Source organism: Carettochelys insculpta, chromosome 3, assembly GCF_033958435.1.
Source record: "Carettochelys insculpta isolate YL-2023 chromosome 3, ASM3395843v1, whole genome shotgun sequence".
Classification (NCBI taxonomy): domain Eukaryota; kingdom Metazoa; phylum Chordata; order Testudines; family Carettochelyidae; genus Carettochelys; species Carettochelys insculpta.
In genome coordinates, this window is record NC_134139.1 from 127,412,793 (window position 1) to 127,432,075 (window position 19,283).

At 40.7% G+C, this 19,283-nt stretch overlaps 1 protein-coding gene across 9 annotated transcripts in view; it reads left to right on the forward strand.

The window, feature by feature from the left end:
- Positions 1 to 217: 217 nt before the first annotated feature.
- ATG5 (autophagy related 5) overlaps positions 218 to 19,283 on the forward strand; it is a 123,798-nt gene continuing 104,732 nt past the window's right edge. The window contains exons 1-4 of one of the 9 annotated variants that reach the window (XM_074990801.1): positions 218 to 315; positions 2,976 to 3,136; positions 10,408 to 10,535; positions 19,114 to 19,192. In XM_074990801.1, coding sequence (XP_074846902.1) covers positions 3,029 to 3,136; positions 10,408 to 10,535; positions 19,114 to 19,192 — 315 coding nt within the window. In that variant the 5' untranslated portion in view covers positions 218 to 315; positions 2,976 to 3,028. The other 8 variants (XM_074990802.1, XM_074990805.1, XM_074990800.1 and 5 more) reach the window with 8 other exon arrangements.

The window sequence follows — 19,283 nt, forward strand, 5'->3', positions numbered from 1 at the left end:
ACACTTTGCGGCCTCTGGCCGCCGCCGCCAATAGCCCGACACCTCAGACCTCCTCAGCGCACAGGCGCCCCCTCTCCCCTCGCGCGCACACAGAGAACTGAGAGACCAGCCACACACCGCGGGAGTCTGAGTGACGTCACTCTACCGCGCCGCACTCCCATCACCACGCCCCTTAGCGGCCAGTTCCGGAGTCGGCGACAGTTGGAGGAGTTTTTCTCGCGGGCGGAAGCGTTTGCTCACGTGATGGGCAGACTGCGCTCGGAGTGGCGGAGGGAGCCTCGGCCTGTGCCACACATGCGCGCGGAAGAGAGTCAGGTAAGAGCACCCTTCTCCCATTTCCACCCCCGGGAAGCGCGGGCCCCCTCGTGGTTGGGAGTGAATGGGGGACGGGGACGTAGGGCCGCTTAGGGGTGGAGATGAGAGTGGAGGTGACGTGGGCAGGGAGGCGCTGAGCGAGTGGGGACTGGGGTGAGGAGAGGGGAGTGAGTGAGTGAGTGAGTGTATTGGGGGGGACTAACGCGTGGGGAAGGGGGCCGGAGGGAGGAGGCAGTGGGTGAGACTGAGGTGGGTGACGCCGTCATGGTGGGTTTGTGTTAATGGTACCAGCTGGCCCTGAAGGATTCCGTAGCAAACTGGTTGTGTTTGTAAGTGAAGAGACGGGTTTTTCCTCCCGGCCAGTTCCCTTAGTATTTCCTGAGCTCCGGAAGTCACCTGGTGTTTTTCTTTCTTTGGTCAGTGTGTCAAAAATGCCCGAGCTTGTACAATCGTTCGGGCACCTTCGTAAAAACTGAACCCGAGTTGAGATTTGCTTTCAAGCAGGGACTTCAGCCTCTTGAGCCAATGAGCAGTCCAGCTCGTAGTGCTGCGTTGACTGGACATGATTAATAATAGTAACTGTAGTAAACATTTTTGTCAGCCGAGTAACCATGAGAGACTGCAAATGTGCATGGAAAACAATTGGAGTGAGGAGACAGAGTTTTAACATACTAACTCATTTGCTGCTATTTTGTTTTCTTTGGCTAGTTTTTGGTCTGATTGGTTGTGGGTGTGTCACTGGGCATGACTGGTTTGTATGTCTGAGCTAAATTTGATCTTCTTAGCTTGGGTACTGAAGTAATGAGCCAGCAGCAGCCCAGACTTGTACAGCTGTACTGAAACCCAGTGTTGCTTTGTCCGGTACCTGAGCTAACCAGTTGCAAGTTTGTTCAGATATGTCTACAGGATATACCCACTGTGTCTTGCTGATTCACCTTGGTCTTAGTTGCAGACAGGATTATGTAGGAATGCTGTAAAAATGTTTTTAGCATTGTAGGTACTGGTTCAGCTAAACTAGTAAGCAGTCTTCAGAAACTTCGTGTAGCTGGGCCATTGAATGCTGCTGTTGTTTTAAGCACCATATACCTGTTCTGAGCTAGGGTGTATGTTGCTTAAAATACAAGTAGCCTACTCTCACTAGGGCTCTGCATATTGCTGACTGATAGAGCTGAATGGTGGCAAATTTTTGGAGTTTTTTTTTTTTAATGTAGACATCTTCCATTTTCCACTGCTGTTCAGATTTGTCATGTAGTTGTTAATTCTGAAGATGCTATTATGCTATTCTCTAATCGGCCACCCTTTAGTAAGAGTCATTGTTAAAGATGAATTTATTTCATTTTAAAATGAAACTAGACTTATTAAAAGCAGCTTATTTGACTTTTAAAGCACCTAGAGCCTTTGAAGTATTACAGTTCTAACTAATTTCAGAAAAATGCATTTTTAAAAATATAAGGCCTAAAAGACTTTTCTGCACTTGAAATGTTACAGCATCTCAATTGTAGTGCTTCAGTGTAGACAATGCTGAAAGTGACCTGTTGGCATAGATAATCCATCACCCTGAAAGACAGTAGCTAGGTCCAGACAAGAATTCTTCCGTCAATCTAGTTATCAAAGCTGGAGAGCAGCATTGCAGAGTCGACGTGAAAATTTAACATAGACTAGGCCTAAACCTAGCTAATAGAGAGAGGCAGAATGCTGCAAAGGAGATGATAGTGGACCACAAAATAAATATTAATCAATGGTGTAGAATAACCAAACATTGTTCTGGGATGTACAAGCAGAAGGGTTGTAAGCACAACATGTGCGATATTTTTTCTATTGTAGTCTGTGCTGATTAAGCCTCATCTGGAATACTGTGTACAGTTCTGGGGACTACATTTCAGAAGAGATGTGGATAAATTGGAGAAAGTTTAGAGAAGACCAACAAAAGTAATTGAAGGTCTAGAAAACATGACCTATGAATGACGATTGAAAAAACGGGGTTTGTTTAATTTGGAGAAGGACAGACATAACCGTTTTCAAGTTCATAACAGATTGTTACACACAAAGGGGGAAAATTGTTCTTAATCTATGAGGCTAGGACAAGAAATAATGGCTTCAAATTGCAGCAACGACAGTTTAGATTGGACATTAAGAAAAACTTCTAAATGTCAGGGTGGCTAAATAATAGAATAAATTACCTAGGGAGGCTGTGCAATTGCCTTCATTGGAGATTTTTATGAGCAGCTTAGATAAACACCTGTCAGGGATGGTCTAGAGATAACGCTTAGTCCTGCTGTAAATTCAGGGATATGGATTAGATGATCCCTTGAGGTCCCTTCCAGTCCTAAGAGTCTATGATTGCCACTGCCTCCTACATGATCTGACATCTTAGGAGTTTGAGAACTTTTGTGCAAATTGTATAAAAGAGCTAATTATATTTTTAGGTGATTAGTGCTCTGTTATTTAATTTATATTATCTATTAATGCTTTTGAGAAACTCTTCCTTTGTAGCAGTTAAGAAATTGGGAGCTCAATAAAGAGAACTTTCTTCTTACTATATCTTGTCATGGGATTATAGTAAGGGGAGTATTGTAAACTTTTGTATATTATTTGAAAAAAGCTGATCATGCTGATTTTTGTTTTGTTTTTTGTGTTTTTTTTGGGGGGGTGTGGCATAGTTCCAGATGAAGAAATAATTTAGTCTACATGTGCTTCAGCGCCTGCTGGAAGAATGACAGATGACAAAGATGTGCTTCGAGATGTCTGGTTTGGACGCATACCAGCTTGTTTCACGCTGTATCAGGATGAGATAACTGAAAGGGAAGCTGAACCTTATTATGTAAGTACAGTAAAAGCTTTATCTGGTATGTTGGGAGAACTGGGAATGCAGATTAGTCAAATATTCTGGTTAACTGAGAGTTTGGAGTGTGGGAGAGGGTCTGGAGTGAGGTGGGGGATGGGGTGTAGGAGGGGGTGCAGACTCTGGACTGGGAGTATAGGCTCCAGAGTACAGCCAGAAATAAGGGGCTCAGGATGTGGGAGGGGTCTCTTGGCTGGGACAGGGGATTGGGTTCAAGAGGGCATGAGGGATCTGGTTTGTGGTGTGGACTCTGGAGTGGGGTTGGGATTGAGGAATTTAGGATGTGGGGTTTAAGAATGGGGGGAGAGTTTGGGTGCAGGAGGGAGTCTCAGGTCTAGGGATTTCAGGGTGCCAGATGTGGGTGGTACTCACTTCAGAAGGCTCCCTACGAGTGGCAAACTGTCATTGCTGGTCCTAGGCAGAGGTGCAGCTAGGCATCTCTGTGGGCTGACTCCACCTATAGGTACTCCTTCCACAGTTCTCATTGGCCATGGTACCCATCAATGGGATCTGTGGAGCCAGAGCTCACGATGGGATACAAGCAGCACATAGTGCCCACACAAACATTTTTTTCAGGCTGTCATCAGCCGAGGACCCACATGGAGCCTAGTGGGGAGCCTGCCAGCACCATGCCAGCTAGGCTTTAAGATAACTTTTAATGACAATCAGAAATGCTGGTTATTAGAGCTTTCTGGTTGGTATAGGACTAGACAACATAGCTTTTATTGTACAATAAAAATATGCAGAGATAGCCCAATCATGTCTGGAGTTTTTCTTTCTTTTTGATACTTATAGTAGGAGTGGTGGTGGTGGTGGTGATTGGTCTTCATGACTTTTTTAATGTAAGCAACAGTGAGTGTTGCTGTATTGGTTCTGACCAGATGGCAGCTGGTGTTATCATCAGTAGTCCACCTAGACTTGCTCCAAGCAGAGGTAGATGATACAGTGGCTGTGTCTACGCTAGCACAAATCTTCGAAATGGCCATGGAAATGGCCATTTCGAAGATTACTAATGAGGTGCTGAAATGCATATTCAGCACCTCATTAGCATACCACCGGCTATGGCTCTTCGAAATTGCTGCTTTTCGCTGCCACGCGGCTAGTCCAGACGGGGGTCCTTTTCGAAAAGACCCTGGGAACTTTGAAATCCCCTTATTCCTATCAGCAGTAGCCAGTGAGTTTACAAAAGAAAAGTGTGTCTGGTTTGTGCTAGTACTCCCACCATTACTACCATTCATAAAACTGTAGTAATGTGAATGTTTTAAAAAGTGTAGGCTGGGCATTTCATTTGATCTTCAAATGAATTGTGTTGCATACATGGGTATGGAGGTGTCCAGTGTGAGCAATGAATGCCCGTAAATGCACGTGACTAAGTGTGCTTGTTTTATTATATGCTTATGGAGAGATCCTAAGAATTGTTCCTATATTAGAAGTAAGTAGGATATTTTTACACCAGTTCTTTAGAATAAGGGTTAGTCTGCACTTCACTGATACATCAGTGCCACTGTGCTGCTGCAGTGTGTCTAGTGAAGGAGTATGTCGATGACACAATTATTCCTCCTCAACAAGAGGCAGAAATTTATGTCAGCAAAAAGAGTCTCCTAGTGACTTAGTATTGGGACAAACAGTGCTTAGGTTGATGTAATTTGCACAGTTTGGGATGTGTGAGCATTTGGCTTTTTTAGACCCTTAAGTGACGTAAGTTATATTAGAATGATAGAATCATAGAACACTAGGACTGGAAGGGACCTCAAGAGGCCATCGAGTCCAGCCCCCTGCCCCAATGGCAGGACCAAGTACTATCTAAACCATCCCTGAAAGACATCTATCTAACCTGTTCTTAAATATCTCCAGTGATGGAGATTCCACAACCTCCCTTGGCAATTTATTCCACTGTTTGACCGCCCTGACAGTTAGGAACTTTTTCCTAATGTCCAACCTAAACTTCCCTTGTTGCAGTTTAAGCCCGTTGCCTCTTGTTCTATCCTCGGAGGTCAAGAAGAACAAGTTTTCTCCTTCCTCCTTATGACTCCCTTTTAGATACCTGAAAAACGCTATCATGTCTCCCCTCAATCTTCTCTTTTCCAAACTAAACAAGCACAGTTCTTTCAACCTTTTTTCATAGGTCACATTCTCTAGACCTTTAATCATTCTTGTTGCTCTTTTCTGGACCCTCTCTAGTTTCTCCACATCTTTTTTGAACTGCGGTGCCCAGAACTGGACACAGTACTCCAGCTGAGGCCTAACCAGCGCAGAGTAGAGTGGAAGAATGACTTCTCCTGTCTGGTTCACAACACACCTGTTAATGCATCCCAGAATCATGTTTGCTTTTTTTGCAGCAGCATCAAACTGTTGACTCATATTTAGCTTTCGGTCCACTATAATCACTAGATCCCTTTCTGCTGTAGTTGTTCCTAGACAGTCTCTCCCCATTCTGTATGTGTGAAACTGATTGCTCCTTCCCAAGTGGAGCACTTTGCATTTGTCCTTATTAAACTTCATCCTGTTTACCTCAGACCATTTCTCCAATTTATCCGGATCATTTTGAATTATGACCCTATCCTCCAAAGCAGTTGCAGCCCCTCCCAACTTGCTATCATCTGCAAACTTAATAAACGTACTTTCTATGCCAATATCTAAACCGTTGATGAAGACATTGAACAGGACCGGTCCTAACACAGATCCCTGTGGAACCCCACTTGTTACGCTTTTCCAGCAGGATTGAGAACCATTAAGAACTACTCTCTGGGTACATATTGATGTAAATGGTTGTGTAGACAGCTCTGAGCATGTAAATAGCAATACTTGAATTAGAACAGTTGTTCTAATTTTGCTGAAATTTTGTAAAAAGATTTCCAGGGAGTAGACATGAGATGACAGCAAGGGAATGGGTTAAAGAATTTAATTTCTATTGTGAGGTAAGAATGCATTCTGTTGTAATCGAAGTACTAAATATTCATGCACTCAAAGACTGTGTATTTAGGGGAAAACATCCTTCTCTAACTCTCAGAGCTCACTATATCTGGTAGCATTTTTTTTTTCAGTTTAATGAGGGATGCTTCTCTTGTTATCTAATGTGTCTCCCTACCTCCCCCTACCCCGCTTCAGTTTTGTTAACTTACTTTTGTCCGAGGCAAACATATATTTCAGCAGTTTTGTAACAACTCTTACAAGCCCTTATAAAATGCCCTATGTAACAATGCTTCTGACTTCTTTCAGATGAAAAAAAATATAACCACTGCTGCAATGATGGACTAAAGCAGTGTTTTCCAATTTTATTTGGCCATGGAACCCATGTAAACTTGAAAGAATTTTGCGGAACCCCATTCCCAGACTTTGCCCCCTGTATCCCACAAACCCACCCCCCTGTCCTCAGGCTTAACCCCTCTCAATGTCAAATCCATCACCCCCATCCCAAGGCTTAACCTCTCTCAGCTTCAAACTGGCCCGTGGGGCTAACCCATTTGTGACCCCAGCTAGGGAGCCTATGCCAGGTGGCCACATGTGTGGCTCCCTGCCCTGCTGCTGCTGAAGTAACAAAACTAAATTTAGTTGGTTTAACAGATGGATCCCTCCTGCTGGCTGTTAAACCAATTCTGTTTAGTTCTACTATTTCAGAGGCATCAGGGCAGGGAGCTGCAGAGGAGTCTTTTATAGTAACAGCAGTTTCTCTTGGAACCCTTATTTTCACTTTGCGGAACCACATTTGGGAAACACTGGACTAAAGGCCATAAATATATGATTTTTTTATGCATCTATTTCATCACAACTATCCTCTCTAAACACGCCTGTCAATAGTATTCTAGCATCAGTATTTGAAGAAAGGAAAATATTGAGCTAAAACATTTTTGTTTTGTATTATTATTTGGATTATTTGAGTGTACATGACCTGATAAAATATCTAACTATTTAGATTAAATGTGGATTTTTGCAAGAGAGATGAGAAACTAACGAAATATGAGAGAAGGAACTAGAGATGACTTGTTGCACTTATGAAGTAGATTTGATATGCACCTACCCTGATTGCAGAGATTTTTCCCTAATCCGGCAATGTCCATGGTTTGGATCCTGCCGGGGGAGGAGGAAACAGCTCTGTGTGCTGCCACTCCCCTTTCCCCCAGCTATGGGGACAAGAGTGCAGCAACATACTTCCGTGGATGCTTTTTCCCTGGATTTTCCCCCATTGGCTGGGGTTGGAGCCTGGGAGTGGTGGAGGGCTCAGAGCCACATGTGCCCCAAAAAGAGGGGCATCAGCTAAGCACCCCATCTCCCTCGCTCCTAGGCCCTGCACTCCCAGCCCCCTCACATACCCTCCATCCCTCCCAGATCTCACATTCCCATCCCCAGTGTCCTCCAGAATATTCCATTGTCCGGCATACCCAATTTCCAAGAATTGCTGGATTAAAGAGGTTCAAGTGTAGTTTGTATTCACTGGAATGAATAATTATAAGTTTAGGGTAAGAAAATAGTAAAATTAGGTTCTCTTGCTAAGTGGAGAAAAGTGATGATCTGAAAGTAGGTCTGAGTGGTATTGGAGAGGAAGAAAGACGTAAGTTACTGTTCAGAAGACTTAAGCTATCGGGCAGTCTAGGCAGTTTTGGAAAAATATAGGATTTATGTAAATTCTCAAGTTTTAAGAACAGGCAAATGTATTACTTCAGTTGAGAGAAACTAGAGAATCAAGGTTGAAATTTTTCATTTTGTCTTTTAAAGTTAGCTACCTAAATCCACATTCACCTAAATGATTTGAGACACAAAGTATCTATAGTGCCCATTGATTTAATCTGAACTGTAGGTACAGTATATTCATTCAAATCCAGCATTCAATTATCTGGAACTCTCAAATAACCAGTATTTTAACTATAAGAAAATTTTAGTTACATTTTCCATAAGTACAGTACAGTGAAAATAAATATTAATAAATACAGCAACTACAAAACATAGAATCATAAGATGCTAGAACGGGAAGGGACCTGGACTGGTCATTGAGTCCAGTTCCCTACCCTCTTGGCAGGATCAAGCACTGTCTAGACCATACCCAATATGTATCCATCTAACCTGCTCTGAAAAATCTCCAGTGATGAAGATTCCACAACCTCCTGAGGTAACTTATTCCAGTGTTTAACCGCCTGACAGTTAAGACATTTTTCCTAATGTCCAGCCTAAATCTCCCTTGCTGCAGTTAAAGCCCATTGCTCCTTCTCCTGTCCTCAGAGGTCAAGGAGAATAATTTTTCTCCCCCCTCCTTTGTAACCCTCTTGTTGATAAAGACGTTGAATAGAAATGATCTCAAAACAGATCCTTATTTACTTCTAGATGTTCGCAAATGAATTTTTTACTTTTGTCAGATAATGGAGCAAATAATTAATGTGATACAGAAACAGTAAGATGCATGGTAAATAGAAATGGGCTGGTACTTCAGACAAGTATCTGATCACTCATCTCAAGTATAGGAAGTGATTGTAACTTGTTTTTCCCAATCTTAAATGTTGTGCCCAAGGTAGATTCTTGCAAATACAGGAACTATAAGTGGAGTATTTAAATTATGGGAAAATGCTAAGAAGTAGTTCTTTTACAAAAGGCTTCTTTGCTATGGCATGTGGAATAATAGTTTGATATGAAGGAGATGGTAACTTTAGAACGACTTTAAAATTGAAATGTCAACTTGTTTGGCTAACTTTAAAAACATTTAAATGAAATCTTTTGAGTCAGCCATTTATCAGCATAGTGTAAGTATTTTTAAAACATCCTTTGGATTTTTATATAATGGCTTTTAGGCTTACCTTTATGTTTCTAAGGTCTTTTTCAGTTAGTTCCTTTCTTACTTACTTCAGGCTTGTCTATACTTGCCCCCAGCTTCAAAGGGAGTGTGGTAATCAGGGAGATGGGAGAGTACTAATGAAGTTTTGTGGTGAATACGCAGCACTTCTTCATTAGACTAATTCTTCCCCACGGCAACTTTGGAGCATCAAACTTAGAAGTGTCGGCATGGGTGTAGTTGTGGGCACTTCGAAGTGCCCACGCTTCTTCAAAGTTGCTTTATTTTTCCTTGACACTTCAAAGATGCCGCGGGGGAGAATTAGCTTAATGAAGTGCTGCGTATTCACCACAGCACTTCATTAGTAATCTCCAATGGCCGTGATTAATACACCCCCTTCGAAGTTGGGGGCAAGTTTAGACCCAGCCTTTGTGGGGAAAGGTTGAAGTTGTTTCTATATAAGTGCAATCAAATGTGCAAACTATTTGAAAATATTATTTTGAAGCTTACTCTAGTTATAATTTTTTAATGATAGGTATAGAAGTTCCAGATGAGAAACTAGCTTTTTCAGTTTAGCGTACTCAAAAAGCAGATAAGTTGGCAACCGTATATGTAACAGCCTGTAAAATGTTAGGAACTAGTTAGCTGATTGAGGGTTCAGTTCTTTTTCTTGCCTTTTACTTAGATTGCAAACTTTTTATTTTGGATAATGTATGCCTTTTCTATTTGAGTAGTAAATATATTTAAAAAGTGAGTTGCATAGACTCTGTCTTGTTTAATTTTATAAAATACTAATAATTTTTCCTTCTGTTTTTGATGGTGCACTAAGTGAGGTTTTAGGAATTGGAGAAAAATTGCAGAAATCCTTAATGGATATCAAATATGAATACAAAATACAAAGGGCATGGAACTTACAAGATGCAGTGAATACACAGTGCACTGTGACACTGGTATGAATTTAATAATTTGAAGAGTTCATATTAAAAATTAATCAGATGTTTGATCAAATTTTCGGTGCATATTATTTTTTATCATGAAGCAATAATTTGTAGAAGTGTACCTAGCCTCGCTAATGATTTGGAATATTGTGCTTAATGCTTATCTATTTGAAAGATGAGTCCAGTTATGAGAAATATAACTGGACCTGACCACTGAGTAATTTTTGCCTTTTAATAAATTATTTGTCTCCCTCCAGCTGCATTGAGTGATGTAGGAAAAAAAAATTACAAACTTTACAAAATATTTTCAAAGCTGATGCTAGTTGAAAACTTTTATTTTAGAACAAGTATATTTTGGTGGCATTAAGTTCTTATTGGTGTTTAAGAAGGAGATTACTATTTCTGTCTGAAAGTACTGCATGTGTGGGGAAAAAATGAATGCCAAATGTATATTTTGTCTTTGTTCTTGAAAACCCGTATTTATATGTAGCTTTAGATTAGATTTCTAAAATTTACAAATAAATGACATCTACTTATGCAAAATTTCCTTGCAGTTGCTTTTACCTAGAATAAGCTACTTGACACTGGTAACAGACAAAGTGAAAAAGCACTTTCAAAAAGTTATGAGACAAGAGGATGTTACTGAGATATGGTTTGAATATGAAGGAACGCCGCTTAAATGGTGAGTTGATTTAACTTTTGATCTATAAACTTTGCATGTATAGTATTAAAACACTACTGTATGAAAAGATTAATCAACCTAAGCACAGTCAGTATTTGCATCATAAACTAATCACATCTTATTGTGAAGAGTGAAGTTTCAGTCCAGTTGCATCCTCTTACAGGCTGCATCTACACCAGCAAGTTCTTTTGAAAGATCCCGTGGAGTGTCTATGCACAAAAACAGTTTTTTCGAAAGTAAATTGAAAGAATGTGGCTCTCCTTTGAAAAGCACTCTTCCACTCTGTTTTGAGGAAAAACACCTTCTTTTGAAAGCTTATTTTGAAAGAGAGCCTGTGTTGATGCTCTGTAGGGCCCTTCTTTTGAAAGAGCAGTCCTCATGGCACCTGACTTTTTCCATCCCTGTCCTGTTCTTTTGAAGGAGCCTGGGCTGTGTGGACACTCTCTTTTGAAAGAGCTGATTGCTCTTTTGATCCACTTTTTTGTGTATGGATGCACTCTTTCAAAAGAAGTTCTTTCGGAAGAGATTATCCAGAGGGGCTTCTTTTGAAAGATATCTGTAGTGCAGATGTAGCCACGGAGAACCATCACAATATTAATTATTTACAAACATTTTGAATTAGTGACTGGATGAATGATGGTTAAACTTTGTAGAACACCTAATTGAATGCTTACTGCAACAGATCTGATGCTTTGGAAGCACGGAATATTCAAAGACTGTAACAGATGTAACACGCTCTGCACACGTAAAATATTTAGACTATTGTGTCAACTTTACAAGTTTTATACGTACCTTTATAAACTGATTAGTGATTTTATCCCTCCCTAAATGGGGAATCTAAAAGATTTATGTTGTTTGCAACTGTTTTGTGAACTTAGGTTTTCCCTTTCTACTTTCTGACATAGACTGTGAAATTATTTTTGAAGGAGAACTGCTTTTAAAGCAGGCGAATTGAAAGCTATGATGTGTACTACCTCAGTCGGGATAGCATTTGTTCTTAGTCATCCACTCTACAAAGCAAACTGTTTTTAACATGTCTAGATGCATTTCTATATGTTTTAGTGAAAATGAAAATATTAATATTAGCCTCTTGGATCTTCATGAAAACTAAATGTCATCTTATGGACCCAGCTTTGCGTTTGCTGGGTTGCAAGTGTTGTCTTCTTATATGCAGGCTAATGAAATCCTATGAAATATATTGCTTAGATGGTTAGCAGTACAAAAAAGAGAACTGGAATATGTGCAAGAAATTTCTGTATGAAGCTAGAGATGAAGTGGCGAAAGTTTCCCTTTGAATTGGACAACAGTGATTATTACTTTGAATTGTTTTGTCCACAATGTACTAGGTAGTATTTGAGTAACAAAAAGATATAATGCTTGTTTTACAGTCTTAGAAGTGAAATTATGTGATCTGTGTAATCTGTCATTATATTGTAATGGGGGGGAGGAAACTGGTCTTTTAATATATTGGTTTCAAATGGGTTTAACTAAAAATTAATCTGTATATCAATACTTCTCTGTTAGACCATCTCCTTCTTTTTTCTTATATATGTGTCATCATAATACATAGGAACCCAGATTGTGGACCAGCATCCCATTGTGCTAGATGCTGCACAAACACAGAAGAAAAAGATAATCACTGCCCCAACCATAAAATATAAGATAAAATTACATATGGATACAAACAGATGGGGGAAGTCCAAGGAAATAGAAAGTATTGGTGAAAATGGTAGGTAGTGTGTTCTGGTACCAGCTGCCTCCCAGCTTTCAAATTTTTTTTTTTTATAGGCCTCACAGCGAAGGAGAGATTTGAAGGTGAATAATAGGTGGACATTGACAGGGAGTTCTTCACAAGCCTGTGAGGCAATCTAAGAGAAGTCACAAAGATGTTTGAAAACTTAACAAGTGGGTAGTGGAGGGCAGCATAATTGGCTGATAGGAGGAAAGTTTCAACATTTTACTAGCAATAAAAGTTTATAGGTATGCAAGGGGTCTGATGGTGAAGGACCTTGAAAATGGAAGTAAGCAGCTTATGCTGATGCAAAATAGATGAGGTAACCCCTCTCTTTGAATCCATTCCCTGGCTTCACTGTCTGTGATGGGTAAGGAGAGGTATGTTTGCTACAGAATTCTGAGTGAATATGAGCAGTGTAAGACTGCATTTGTCAAGGCAGATAGGATATTGCAGTAATAATGGCACAAGATGTTGAAAGCCTGGATGAGAGTTTCAGCTGCGTGGGTTGGATAGGAAAGGCCATAACTTGAGATGTTATGTATGGGCTATGTCTAGATCACAGGGATTTGTCAAGAGAAGTTTTTATCGGAAGATCTTCCGATAAAATCTTCTGTCGGCAGATTGCGGCCAAACTGCTAAGTGGATTGCAAAACTGATCTGCTCTGTTGAAAGAGAGTGGCCAGGCTGCCTGGCCGCTCTTATCGTCAAAAAGGCCAACAGGAAGCACAGTAGATGGGGGTACCCAGTGTCGACAGAATCTGTCAATGAAGGCGTTATTCCTCATGGGGAACAGGGTTCAGGTGTTGACAAAAGTGCTGTGCTCTGTTGACTTACTGTCAACAGAACGTCTTGGGAACCTGGATGTTCCATAGGGTTTGTCAGCTAAATAGCCATGTTGCTGACAAAACCCACTAGTGTAGACGTAGTCAGAAAGAATCTGCAAGTTTTAGATATAGGTCATACAGAAAGTTCAACTTGAAAATGATGTCCAGGTTACAAGCCTGAGTGCAGGCAGCATAATGCTGTGCACACTGATTAAAAATGAGTTAAGGAGCTTTGTTTTGACTGTTTATCTTAAGCTAGCACCTAGATATCCAAACTAAAATAAGCCTCTCAGACATCTTCTGAACAGAGGTAGACAGGAATGGAATGGAGAGCAGCTCCAACAAAATTTGAATTAGTATTAGATTGATTTCTAGGAGCATGGGGCACTACTTCAGGAGGAATAACTTTAGAAGGTAAACTGCAAACAAGTAAAAATGGGTTCACTTAATCATGATCAAATCTATTAATGCTTATCTTTACAACTAGAAGTCCCATTGAAATCTGTGGAGCTGCACATAGTAATAAAGTTAAGCATGTGTACTTTATGGGACCAGGGGAAAATTGGCCACTCCCATGATAAGTGATCATCCAGCTAATTAATCATGTTGGATCATGGATGTTGCCAGACATGAGGGTTCTGGATTAGAGAGGTTCAACAGGTATTAAGTTGTCTGAAGGATAGTATTTGATGGACACCAGCAATGTGGTGGGTACAGTAGAGAAAAGAGAACATGTAGGCCCTGCCTCAAGGAGTTAATTTAGGTAACTTTTTTATTATTTTTATGATGTAAAATGACATGTTCTACTCTGGTTTAATCTAAGATACATAGGACCTTCACTGGGTTACCGGGGTGAGCTGGAGGAAGATGCTCCCAAGTATTACGGAACTCTCTTTTCCTAATGGAGGTGGGGAATGAGGAACATAAGAGCCAGTGCATGGAGAGGCTTGTGGTCTTTCATTGCAACACTACCACAGAATTGCCCATGGTTTGGGTATCTTTGTGCTTAACAGAAGATTTGTAAACTTAAAACTATAAGGCATTTGCACAAATTTTATTTTCAGATGTTGAGCTATTTGACCAATATCTATGGGGCTGAAAGACCAGCTTCAGAGATGCAGAGAGGTGTGGAAAAGATGTTCCCAGAGTCTCAACAAAATGCAAGGTGAAACCAATTGTTCAGTATACTGTAGTATAAGGGACCTTTCAAGGCAGCGTAGCCTGTTAACCCTTTTGCAGTCATAAGACAAAATGCTAGGATTAATGGGTTACGTATTGGTACAAGCATTTGTTTAAATTCATTTTTCTGCTGGGCACTACAAATATTGACTGTATAGAAACATTGGATTTATGGCTTATTACAACAATCTGTAACCCACTAATCTTCTCCAAGCTTCAGCCCTTTTCAGAATACTGAGGAAGCAGAAAAGGAAAAAATGGAGTCTGTAGGATGCCCAAAAAGCTAATAAACCTGGGCTTTGGTGGAGGGACCACATTTTTCATTAACCCTCTCGGAAGCTTCATGGACATCATGAATGTAAAAAGATCAGTAGAGATTCTTCTAATACCGTGGAAGAGAGCTGTTGCGCAAAGAGAAACAATGGACCTGGCTACAGCGGCATACCTTTAAAGGCAGCAGGATAATGGAGCAGTGGCAGTGGAATGGATTGGGGGAACTCACATGGGGAAAGTGTTGTGACCTGGGTTGTACAAATTAAAAATAGTAAGCCTATTCTGAACAAGCAGGAGTCACCCTCAGAATATATAATGTTAATGCTAAACAACATTTAGCAAATATAGGTTAATATGGTCTGGCAACATTAAGACATTATGCAAACAGAAAGGTTATTCATAAACATTATGGGAGACTGGATAAGTTTTTGATGATAGTTTTTAATTTTATTTTTTTTTGTCTCTTGTTTAGAAAACTTAATAGAATAACGTTGTAATAGTAATATAGTGATACAGTGTTTAAAGTCTTCAAAAACATTTTAATTAAATGGTCACAGTCTATGTGAAATCAGGTTTACTAAAACACAAAGAAAACAAACTGGGGAAAAAAGAGTCATCAGTCATCCATTTATAGGAAACTTGACTGTTAATAGAGTGAAAAAAATAATGTTTTTTTAAAGAAGATTGTCTCTCTATAATAGGACATTGTTTTAGAAGTGATTATCAACAAAAAAGCAGTGGAGCTGATTCTTAAAAAGTAGTTGCTAGGGTTTGAATACAATATTCTATACATTAGCTACGTCTACACTAGCCCCAAATTTCGAAATGGCCACGCAAATGGCCATTTCGAAGTTTACTAATGAAGCGCTGAAATGGATATTCAGCACTTCATTAGCATGCGGGCGGCCGCGTGGCTCGTCCCAACGGGGCTGCTTTTCGAAAGGACCCGCCTACTTTGAAGTACCCTTATTCCCATCTGCTCATAGGAATAAGGGGACTTCGAAGTAGGCGGGGTCCTTTCGAAAAGGAGCCCTGTCAGGACGAGCCGCGTCAATTTCGAAGCGCCGCGGCCGCCCGCATGCTAATGAAGTACTGAATATGCATTTCAGGGCTTCATTAGTAAACTTCGAAATGGCCATTTGCGTGGCCATTTCGAAGTTTGGGGCTAGTGTAGACACGGCCATTGAGTGAAATATAAATATATTGCTTGTAAAATGTGAACCCCAGAATCTCATGAAGTGGTAATCCATAAAGTACTATTGATTAAAATAGGACTTCTGTATTATCTTTTATGAACACACAAAGAAAAATGGTGACATAACAAAAGTAAGGTGTCTGTTCTGTACAGGTTTGAACCTCTCTGGTCCAGCGTAGTCAGGACTTGACCAGTCCCAAATGATAGGCATCAGCGGAAGTCCCTTGCCACAGGTTCCCATTCGTCTGCTTCAGCTCCCACACCAGCTCTTTGCTCATTTGCTGTGCTCTGAATGGCCAAGACCTACTGTGGGGCTCCCTGCTATGTTGGCCCATGCTGCTGCAGGACTGTCATGGGGCTGTGGCCCCAGACACACACAGCTCTGGCTCGGGCCTTCAGCACCCATGCTGCTGTTGTGGGGCTGTGGTCAGTCCTGCACACGGGGCTCCAGCCATGGCCCAGAGCTACAGCAGAGCTCTAGTCCATCACAGGCTCCCTGGGGCTTTAAAGGGACTGCAGGTCTCCAGTGGGGCTCCAGTCCACCTCGCAAATAGGGCTTCAGCCCCAGCCCCAAACTTGCAAGGCTCAGGTCTTCCTCATGCAGTGCTCCAGCTCCAGACTGGATTTTCCAGTGATGCTGCTGCCGGTGCTCTGCCTCTGGCCTCTTGCTGCTGTGGGCTCTCACCCCAGGCTGCCCACCTCCTTGCAGTCAACAGGCTGCCATTCCACTCTTGGGCTCTCTGGGCCAGGAGCATCCCCAGTCCTGATGGAAGCAGGATGTTGCTGGACCCAGAAAGTGTCAGGTTTTGGAGTTGCAATCTGTACCCTATATCTTAGTGTTCAGCTTGCATACTTTGTATGGTTTCCATATCTGTATTAGCTCTAAACTGATGGTCAAGGCTAATGTATTTAGGTCCTGGTCTTTCATTTCTGTTACACCCCAAACTTTCCTTGGAGGAGAAAATATGTGAATAACAATCACCATGAAATACCTTGTATTTTTTTTAACTTTCAGCTTCACCACAAATTCTGTGTCATTTGAATTCTTTTTTATCGTTTATGTAACAGGTGATTGTTATCTTCACAGTAAGCCGGCTTTAGCTGAAAATAGCAGTGCTCTGACTTGTTCTGGGTGATGCTTTGTCTTTTCTTGGTGCTTTTTCAGAAGCCTCCCTCCCACCCCATGTATAGCAATGTAATTTTTAAAGGAAATGCGCACTTACTCTGTTGAGTCCATCTCAAGAGTATTCTTCCATGAATTGCCTTCGCAGATCTCTACTGTAGGAGTCATGTGCCATGACTGCACACCACAGATTTTCTACTATTTAAGAACCCTTAGCAGTAAAAATGTGTGCATTAATTATGGAGCCATATTTTCTAATTTAAAAGATCTGCTCTGTGTCCATCCTTGGTTTTCATTTTCTGCCAGCAAAAAAGCAGTAATGGAGCCCCTTTCTTCTTCTTTCACCCTTTTTGCATCTTTAGGAAATTGTAATATCTAAACTATAAAAAAAAAAAAAATGTTTTAAAAAAACAACATACTTCTATCTGAATGTTTAGTCAATTAGTCTGGTCTTCAATGCAGTGTTGTTAGAGCTGTGCTGGTCCCCAGTCTAGGATGACCTTATCTCCTCCCAGACAAATATGGGACACAGGGGAATGACGTGGTTCTGACCAAAATGGGACAGGTGGTCACTTTACCACAGTCCCACACCTGAAGAAGAGGTCTGTGTAAGTTGGGAAGTTTCTCTCACCAACAGAAGTTGAACCAATAAAAGATTTTACCTACACATCTTGTATCTCTAAGCTTGTCTTAGTTTTTGAGCTAACTTGCCAGCAGATGGTGCTGAAGCACTAAATTGTTTTATATAGATTTTCAGCTGTTATGAAAATATTCTGAGGTATCACTTTGTTTCTTTAGAAATTATTCTATTTTCTGCTTCATCTCTTTCTCTTTAAGGCCAGAACTTTGGTAAGTCTTGAACACATGCTTGACTGCATGCACTGTGGGCAGTCCCATTTAATTGAGAGGGCCTGCGCAGTGTCTGAAGTTAAGTACATAAATATTTTCAGGATAAGGGCCTAAGAAACAGTTTTACTTTGTCATCTTTCCAAAAATACTAATTTCTAAACTCCTTGGAGGCATAAAAGAATTGAGCGTGATGTGCCACACCTAACAGAAAGTTCTATTGAGTACTAAAGCCCACTTGTCTCATTGAGACACATTTAACAAGATTGCAACTTTTAGGTTTCTGTACAAAAAGTTTGGTACAGAAAAGTTTTGCAACATACATGGGAGTTTAAAATAGTGTGGTTTTTTTTTTTTTCTTGACCAGATCAGTATTATATCACAGAAGGCCAGCTTTTTTGGCATAGTAATTTTATCTACCTTTTTTTTTTTTACTTCAAGTTAGAAAGTGAACATTTAGGCTGTGGACACACTTTGCGAAAACTTTGAAATGGCCATGCTAATGGCCATTTCAAAGATGACCAATTAGGCACTGAATTGAATATTAGGCACCTTATTAGCATTCGGACGCTTCTGGCAGCGTCACTTCAAAAACACCTCTTTCGAATGTGTGTGGCTACATGGGGGTCCTTTTTGAAAGACCCCACATAAATTCCCTTATTCCACTCAGCTGAGGGGAATAAGGGGATTTTGAAATGTGTGGGGTCCTTTCGAAAAGGACCCCCGTGTAGCCATGCCCAGCAGCGTGCATTCAAAAACGGCGCTTTTGAAGCACTGCGGATGGAAGCATCCTAATGCTAATGAGGCGCTGAATATTCAATTCAGTGCCTCATTAGTAATCTTCAACATGGCCGTTAACCTGGCCTTTTCGAAGTTTTGGCCAAGTGTGTCCACAGCCTTAGAGGGTGCAATCTCTATTCTTGTAACTCATGTTTAATGATATTGCTAGTAAACCTTAAAACTCAGTTTCCAGATACCTTTTTCTTTCTGTTTTGTTCTGACTAGTTTTATGGTCATGGGATTAAAAAAAATGAAACAAATCCTTCTTGGCCTTGCCTACAGTATGTCCTCGGTTCTGCTGCCTCTTTGCAACCATTCCCTTAGGCTGTTAGCCAGGAGGTTGTGTGGGGAGTCACGTCAGAAGTCAATATGATATTCTGTAGGTTTGAGTACAAAGCTTGGAATTAAAAACTATAGAGTTCTAGTCCTGACTGTGCCAGTGACTAAACCTAAGTCAGTCATCTCTCTTCGTACAGTGCTTTGAACATGCTTCACATAAAATAAAAAGATGGGGAATAACTGGCAGGTTTTAATTTTGGGAGCTGGAAATTTTGTTATGTATAATTCTAATTGTGTTACTTGCATGCATTTAATATACTTTTCCACATTCCTCTCATTTTCAGGCATTTTCCAATTGGATTGCTATTTGACCTTCATGCATCAAATACAGCACTTCCTTGGAACATCACAGTACATTTCAAGGTATGTTTAAAATGCGTTCTTTCTCTGGTTTAAAAATAAATCAGCTTAGTAAGAATTGCATGAAACTTTGAAACCAGAAGAAGGTTTCATA